Raw genomic sequence first — 8,946 nt, forward strand, 5'->3', positions numbered from 1 at the left:
CCTGGTCGTCAGCATCTTGCGAGCGCGAGGAAAGGCGTGCTGGGAAAGAAGGTCAGCAGACGAGGGGGGGGGGGGGGGGGGGGGTTTAGGCCGTCGTTGCATATGTGCAAGTGTCTATGCCTGCATGTTTGAGTGTAACACAATCTCATTCTGACTCGAGGGTTTCCCACAGGACAGCAGCGAGTGCCCTGAGAAAAACATGACAGTCACCTTCCGAGCCAATTAACGGTTGCCGGCGACGGCTCGAATTGATTCAGGAAATTTAAAAATGAAATTTCATAGATGGTATGAAACAGGAATAAAAATGTCAAATCTCTTGAAGTAAACCACTTGAAATTGATGTTTTGCCTGGGCTGGGTTTATTTCCCCGAGGGAGCAACAGATGCAGCAGCAAGACGCAGCCAGAAAAAAAAACAACAACAGCGGACCGGATAAGCGAGCGAATCGATGCAGACGTCAGCCATCGCGGGCAGCAAATATAAATCAAACCACCAGACCAGACTCAAACCAGCCCCCTGCGGAGGAGTCCGCCCTGCGAGGCCTGGATCAATCTTAACTTGGTTACGCGTGTGCCTGTACCATATTGACAAACTATCCCTCCTCCGGGTGGACGGGCACCAACCGGTTCTTCAGCCCCACCGCATTGTACCGACCACCATCGCGGCTCCAATTTGATAGGAGCGTTAGCGTCCGGCGTCCCGGGCGAGTACACAATACCTCGGCAGTAACGAGGGTCGACAGTTTGTCTGCGCAGCCTTCTGTGTCTCCGGCGATCTCAAACAGATTGCTGTAGTTCTGGATGAACTTGACCATAATCTTGTTGCAGATGTTCTGGTCCTTTATTGCTTCCAATCCAGGGCCCACGCTGGAAAAAGAGGGAGAAGGAAACAAAACAAAGAAAACAGGTGAAACCCCATTATTCAAACATGGCAGTCAGGTCATCTTCTATACCGCTCATCCTCAGAGGGTCGTGGGGGGAGGTGGGGAAGCTGACGTGTGGACAAACACCCGTTCGCCCCCACATTTACTCACATCACCCGCATGTCTTCGGACTGAGGGAGGGGGCCGGCGTAACCCGGAGAGGACCACCCGGAGAGGTGCCGATCACTGGGCCGAACCCTGGACCTTCCTGCTGTGCCGCCGCCGCAGAAAACATGGCAGTTTGGCAAAAATGCGCGAATATATTCATTCGCAGCAGTTAACGAATTCAACAGCATCCCGGATCAACGGACAATAATTCAGCCCTTCTTGTTGAGTACGACGTGTGATGCTGCCGAACAGCTGTTTGAGATGTTTGACACCGGGCTGTCGGCCAAATTATGCAACTTAAAAAACGCGCACACACATTAGGAGAACAGCTTGTACGGCATGAAGGATTTGGCACTGCAGTTTCTCCTTCCAGGGTCATACACTTCATCACGCTGGGAGCCCTGGCCTGAGCAAGCCGGTTTATTACTGGAAGATGCCCACCAGTCACCAGTTAGGAGAACAGTAGTTGAGCATGATTTGACACTCGCCAATCCTAAATAGATTGGTGAGACCAGAGGTTCTTAGTCAGCGGCCGCATGGAAGCATATGAAGAATAATTTATTTATAACCAGAGTAGCAGGTGAAAACATAATGACGCCTTGGAACAGTTTCTTATACGTCAAATGCCGGATGCTGCCCGTTTCACACAGGGGTTGGCCAAAATGTTAAGAGGTGTGGAAAGGCCCTGAAGGGGGATTTATTGCCCTTCATGAGCAACCTAACAGTATATAATAGTGAGCATCAATAGCCAACTTTCACAGGGTCATGATTTTATCTTAAATGCTCTACAGCACCACCTGCTGGCCAAATACTTTGACCATTTTCTGCAGGTATTGTTCTTCTATTCTTATTTTCATTCACTTGTGTGTCACAGTTTTTTTTATTATTATCCTATTTGTTTATTCCCCAACATTGGCCGTATTCTGAATCGTAAGATTTTCTCCCACTCTGAATTATAAAAATAGAAAGCTTGTGTTTTTCACATATTGAAAAAGACAGCTTGACTGTCTCAATGTGTACTCCATGTTTTATTATTGTAATCATTCTCCCCGTCCTGCTGCTCTAGCACATGAAACCAATTTAATATCTGACTCACTAAACAGAAATAGGAGAGAGGGGATTGAATCCGTCAGCTCAGGCTGCCAGGACGGCCTGCCTGCTTCTGCTGGACTAAGCCAAGTTGTCTCACTGTTATTTAAAGGCCGCAGCAAACAACTTTCCAAAACCTTGCCAAAACCTTTAGCAATGTCTGTTACTGTCTGAGTGAACATGACTGCAAATGCTAATAAATAAGTCAAGGTTCCTCCTCTGCCCTTGAACGTGACCTAAGAGGAGCCTGAGAATTTATGTAAGTATATTCCGATCTACACTGAACTTGACTGGTTATGCATTAAATACGTGTATACGATACAAGGCAAAAAGAGATGAGATTGATCCGTGTGTGTTTATTTTCACACCTTGATCACATCTACCCCAAAACAGGTTCAACTCACTGGAAGACGCTGGGTCCAAACACGGTGGCGAGGTTGAGGGCAGTCATGCGGTTTTCTTTGTGGTTGCGATCCACCTGCGTGAGGAAGTGGCAGAGGTACCGGAGGAGGCTGAGGTGAACATCCGGGAGCTGCCGCAGCAGGTCTCTCATATCTGACCAAGATACGTCATCTCCGCTCTCTGCAGACACACAATTAGATAGCAGAAGAGGTCAAAGGTCGGATTTTTTTTTTTTTACACCCAGTCTTTTCTGAAAAAATTGGCTCAACTCTGCAACTTTTAGTGGAAAAACGTCCACACCCTCAAGTTCAGTAAAGAGGTTTAGGGCTGGTGTCCAGCAGGCAGGGATAGCTCCGTCCACTTTTCTCTCTGTAATATCTAATCTGGAGATGTGATAATACAAGAGCTTTAGAGAAGAAAAAAAAAAGCCTGAAAGTATGTTGATGCTATTACTCCGGACACATAATTAGGTCAGAGTTGGATAAACGGATATGGCTTCTGATCCAGAATGAATGAGTGACGCAAACGTGCGTGCACCTACGTGTGTACATGCATGTGTGCACACACGCAGGCGAGAATGCGCGTCTGTCTGTCTGAGCAAATAGAGCGTGATGGGGGGGGGGGGGGGGGGGGGGAATAATGCTTAGAGCAATCACAACTACTCTGTGAAGATCTGACGTGTGTGCAAAGTACATGGTCTTCTATTTAATCTGGTTAGTTCAATAGACAAACACACATTGAGCGATGGAAAATCCATTATTCAAGCAATTACACACTTTTAAAGGCTACGAATGAAGAGGAGGCAAATTTACGGATACACCCACATAAAGCCAGGCAATCAGATTATCGAATCACTGCAGAGAATCGCATACGATGTCATGGACCACAGCAGGATTCATTGAATTAAATATATATATATATATATATGGCTATAAACTAGAGCTAGGCTACATGAAGTAAAGTTAATCGCACAACATTGTGACCAAATTATATCAACACCGTGCTGATGTGTATCGTCAACTAATTCAATTCCATTCAAAAATATTAACAGGATGACATATTGAGAAAATAATAGTCAGAAATGTGGAATACTTGATGAGATACTGGCTGATAATGTAATAAATAAAGTTATTTAAAAAGAAACAGTGAAAGGTTATGTGGTGAGTGATCTGAAGACAAGGCTTTCAAAAGAACAGCTAATTTTACAATTCCAGTTAAATGTCATACACAGTAAGAAAGCTATTAATGAATACAGTTTTCTAAGAAGCAAGAAGAGAGAATAGAAAGCAGAGATTATTTTATGCATCAATTAATCCCTCAATAGATTTTTTCAATTAACTGGTGAATGATTTTCAATAACAACAAGATCCATCACAATTCCTAGAGCTCAATATGATGTCTGTTACAGGATCGATTTAACCTTCTCACACTTCTCAATTTAACATATAATTTAAATGAAATCATGAAAGAGCCACAATTAAAGCGCCACAATTTGTTAGTGTTTTTGGTCAATGTCATGTGCAATGTAATTGAGAAAATGTATCGGTCGATCGATGTGTATATCATACTAGTATTCAATCTGATACTTCTTCTGCCATAATCCATTCATCACAAGGTAGCTAAAAGCTGGCAAGGAGGGTAAACTCATTTTACAAAGTACAGAAAAAGCATCCTAGTCATGGCCAAGTATTGCATTGAGGTTATATAACGCAGAATCGGGCCAAAGGCCCTGAAAAATAGGCAGATATTTATGAGGTCTGAGGCTAAAGTGTGTCCTTTACTCCCATTAAACAGATTGAAAACCAGTGATGGAAGAGCGCAGACATTTTACCTGCCAAATAATTCACTTTACTTTTTATGACCTCCAAGATTATTGCCAGAAATATCAATCCCATCACTTCTGAATGTCATTTAGACTCTATTTGACACACACACACTCACACACACACACACAGCAGCAGCAACTTCCTGTTACCTTGGTAGTGCTGTATCAGCGCCTGTTGGACGGTCGGGTCCACCAGACCCATTGGCAGGTCCCTCAGGTACCGTTTGAGCAAGCTGGCCACCGTAGATGAATCCGACTCAGCGAGAAGGTCCACATCCTCTCCGCTCTCCAGGCGCTGTTTCAGGGTTTCCACGGCGCGCACGTTCCCGTTCACCCTGAACAGACCCTCCTGATGCAAGGCTGGAGGAAAGTCAGCAGAACATACAGTCTATCCATCAACTATTCAAAACATTTTCTCCCAAATGTTTGAGGAAAGCCTTTTCCACAAAAGGCTGAAATAATATCATCATAGGTCTTTAGGTCCAAGCATACTTGTGCATGTGTGTTTTTATATATTTATATATTTTCTCTTTTAGGTTTTAAGGTTGTTTGTAAATAGTATCCTGAAACTACTTTCTACTCCCATAGTTCCTGAAACATGAACCTCAGGGCCTGACTAATTAATCTAAACCAGGGAACTTTTTCATCGGGAGGATTATTATTATTTATTACTATTTTATAATAGAGCAGTATCCCCATCATTATATCCCCCACGCACGGCTGAAGTAAGACAGTAAAATATCATACAAGTGGCCTGTAGCCATATGGAAGAAGCTGCACTTTCCTGTACTGACATCTAGTGGTCAAACAGAAGAACTACAGAATGTGATAAACTAGGTCAACACCAACTATACCACTATAGTGGGTTTTCAAGGTTACATTTCTACGAAGGCAAATGTGTTTAAAAATAATATATATTATAAATATATATACACATTTTTTACACAACTTTTTATTAGTATCATCATCTGTGCTAAAAGCACACCGATGACATTAATTTTCTGGCAGGGATAAACAATACTCTAGTAATGTGCTGTCTTTACACTTCATTATACCATTGGGCATTTTCAATCTGCCTGATCTGTTTAAGAGAACCATTTCGTATTTGGGTTGACTCGCTTTTCTGTGTCATGACGGGCTGGGTAATCTCGGAGTATTGCATAACCAAAACTGCAAATGATTATATATATATATATATATATATATATATATATATATATACACACACACACACACACACACACACACCTCTGTTTTGCTTTAAATTAAATAAAAAATTCATTTGATATGTACATTACACCGGCATTAGAGTTGAGGCATACAATTATGCACAAAAACTAAATGCACTGTGTTCAGTGTAGCAAAACGCTTATTTACATCCCCCTTCTACAAAAGGCTTTTTTAAATGAAAAAAACAACAGAACAAGAAGATACAAGCGATACATCCATAAGTACACATATAGATATGTCTGGGTGCTTGTGAGTTCTGTTCATTTAAACACTTCAATTAACTAATAAACTATATCTAATTTTTAGGAATTCAGTACTTACTCAAATTAATATTTCCTGAGACAATTCTATAATTCATTGTATCTTTGAAATTTATAATTGGGCCTCATCAAAGGAAAATAAGGCATTTTTGATTTGATCCTAAATAAGCATAATAATAACAACAATCATTACAGTAATTATTTTGCTCTATTCTATTCCATTGTTTTTCTTCCCCTCACCATGCTCACGGATATGCTCAACCATCCTCCTCAACACCAGAGGCACACCATCCTCCACCAGACCCTTCTCCCGCAGCTCAAACAGGGACACTCCGAACAGCTCGGTGTACCCGGCCGTCGCTGACGGGGGTCGCGGCACCGGTACCCTGACCATCTTCTTCATGTCCTCTTTGATCTGAACCGCTGTCTTGTTGTGCTGTGCGGAGAGAGAAGCAGAGAGCCTGCGTCAAGCTCAGATACCACGGAGACACACCTCTCCTGGAGGAGGGAGGCGATCTCTGTTCCATAAATACAAAGAAGGTTTGCGTGTGGATGGGTGGTTGTCTGTCTGTGTCCCTGCGGAGGCCAAAACATGCACTGCCTTGCACTTGGAGAACAGAGTGTGCTTACAGCTGGCAGGAAAGGGAGGGGGGGGGGGTGGTTGTGCATGTGTTGCTGCGACGAATACCTGGTTACCACGCAACACCTTCGGTCAAAGGCATTGTCAGAGAGACACACACACACCTGCACAGAAAGGCATAGTGTGTGTACACACATGTCGGTCTGAGGGGGGTGTCCAGCTGCATCGTCCATAATGATAATCTGAATGCATGGTGAGTGTGTTGGGAGCTGCAAGGATTATTAGTAGGAATCAGAATCAGCTTAATTGGCCGTGTAGCGTGTGCACACATGGATTTTGACTCAAAGTTTGGTCTTAACGTACACACAAGATGTACATATGTACCTCAAACACTCAAATTGCCTGATTCTCTGAGTGTACACACAGTTTCCCTTTAGCAAGCCGACATTAGACAGAGCAGCGTTAGGGTTACCGGGTCGTTAAGCACTTTTAACTGCAGCATAATGCCATTCTGCCTTTTGTTGGATTAGTACTAGAACCAAGAGTGTTAAGACTTACAAACCAGACGCAGAATTCAGACAGCGGGCGAAGAGGAAGAGACTTTCGGCACATCAAAACAACACAGTTTAACTCTCGTATCCATAGATACGACTACACCACGTGACATTTTTGTTCCAGAGTCCACAGACTCACGGGCACGAGAGGCCCTGGCAATGAGTTTGACACAAATGACATCCAGAGTTACACAGTCATTTGACCACAGTGGGCAGGTAGAAGGGGTTTGTAAAGAGAAAGCACCGCTGTATGTTGTACCATGTGACCACACGGTCAATGTCAGCTGATTAAAAACCCTCCTCACAGATGGGGCGAAGACCGAGAAGGAGACAGGGTGTTTTCGCTGTGACAGCGCATTGTTTGAAATAATGTATATTCAAACAGTACCACCACTAGTAGTGCAGGTGTTAAGCCGGTCTGAGCTAGATCTCACTGTAGACTGAACAGATGTCCCCTAAATCTGTCTTTACGCATGCGCACACACACACACACACACACACACACACACTGCAGTATTCACTATCAATAGGAATACAAGCATACATAACAATAACTTGCAAAATGAAGTGTGGAAATATTGTACTTAGATGCTTCTAAAGAGATGATTCATCAAGAATGGCAAGAAATGGATCATAAGAAAAGTGGAGCTTTTTCTTTATTGATTTTGCAATGTTGCTCACATTTAAAGGTAATCATAATTTCTGTGACCACCACTGGGACACCCCTTCAGTGTGAAAGAACTGGGGTTTAAAACCCTCACGCTCTTCTCTCAGTGCTCCCCCTTTGTCAAGCATCATCAGAACTTCATTGTTTTAAGGTTTTTGTTTAAGTGTCCCTGGTGAAAAACAGCTATAGAGTAAAATAACTGAAAAGAAACACTTCCTGCCAGTACGTCTTTGCCTCTATTGTTTACCAGGACAGTCTGCGGTGATTAGCCTTAAAATCCTCACCTCACCTCCCCCATCCTTCAATATTCACACTCCAACTCCAAAGAGTGAGAACAATAAAAGGACTCTGGAAGCCTTAAAAAAAAGTGCTGCAAACAGTTCCACTGTCACTTTGAACAGATCAAGAAGCCCCACAAGCTGCGATGTGAAAAAAAACAAAAACCTGCAACAGGACACAGTTAATCTCCTGCGTCTTTAAACTCCTCCATGAGGAGGAGAGCAGGCCCGAGCATGTGCCCCCCTCCACCCCCCTCCCTCAAGCCCTCCCCCCCTCTGTGGGTGGTCATTGGAGCAACTGGTGGGAAAAGCTCCACCAGCAGCAGAAGAAGAAGCGGCTGCTGCTGAAATCAAAGAAACTTCTGCTACAGACTAAAAAGTTAGACCGTTACAGGGGGTTTTGTTCTTGTTAAAAAAAAATGTTTTGAAGAAAGCCAATTCCATTAAAGAAAACTTAGTGGAAAGTGACGTCACCGAGGCAGTGACTCGTTACTGGGGAGAAGTGACTTGTGTGGACAGGAAACATGAAGCTCACAGTGTATTTTCTCCCTCTCTTAAAGTACTAGAAGTCGTTTGGGGGGGGGGGGCACTTAATTGTTGTACTGCGTGGAGGAGAGATTTGTCTCTCATTGACATTTTCAAAAAGCCATTTGTTTTCTAGCGGAAGCATCCCAGCTCTCTTTCTTTAGCCCTTAATCACCGGAGGAAGTCTGTAGGTTCTACTCACACAGATGGTCAGAGCTCCAGCCCCCATTCTCCTCCCCAAAAAAGAAGAAATGCCTGCAGAGGCAAAGATGAGGGAGGAGAAACTGCTGCCGTCTTCTCTCACTCTGTTCCGGGAGTTTTCCCAGTGGGTCTCCCCTTTGCTTTAAAATGTGCCATCGTTATACTCCAAAAAAAACACAAGGGAGATAGTCCACGTGCCGGGGGGAGAGTTTAAGGAAGGACTGTCAGTACCGGCGGACTGACGCACGAGCTCGTCTCTTTCTCTTCCTCCCTCTCCATTCCTCCCTCTCCCCCTCTCTCTCTCTC

General features: G+C 43.8%; 1 protein-coding gene across 6 annotated transcripts in view; it reads right to left on the reverse strand.

Annotated features, from left to right (window-relative positions):
• fam13a (family with sequence similarity 13 member A) overlaps window positions 1-8,820 on the reverse strand; it is a 38,860-nt gene extending 30,040 nt beyond the window's left edge. For 2 of the 6 annotated variants that reach the window (XM_037471121.2, XM_037471122.2), the window contains exons 1-5: window positions 8,642-8,809; window positions 6,076-6,271; window positions 4,496-4,705; window positions 2,523-2,700; window positions 718-865 (exon numbers count right to left, since the gene is read on the reverse strand). In XM_037471121.2, the coding sequence (XP_037327018.2) occupies window positions 718-865; window positions 2,523-2,700; window positions 4,496-4,705; window positions 6,076-6,271; window positions 8,642-8,668 (759 nt within the window). In that variant the 5' untranslated portion in view covers window positions 8,669-8,809. Of the gene's footprint in view, window positions 1-717; window positions 866-1,032; window positions 1,059-2,522; window positions 2,701-4,495; window positions 4,706-6,075; window positions 6,272-8,641 lie in introns of those variants that run through there. The other 4 variants (XM_037471118.2, XM_037471123.2, XM_062564421.1 and 1 more) reach the window with 4 other exon arrangements.
• Between the last annotated feature and the right edge of the window lie 126 nt (window positions 8,821-8,946).

The sequence above is a fragment of the Pungitius pungitius genome, chromosome 9 (assembly GCF_949316345.1).
Source record: "Pungitius pungitius chromosome 9, fPunPun2.1, whole genome shotgun sequence".
In the NCBI taxonomy this organism is placed as follows: domain Eukaryota; kingdom Metazoa; phylum Chordata; class Actinopteri; order Perciformes; family Gasterosteidae; genus Pungitius; species Pungitius pungitius.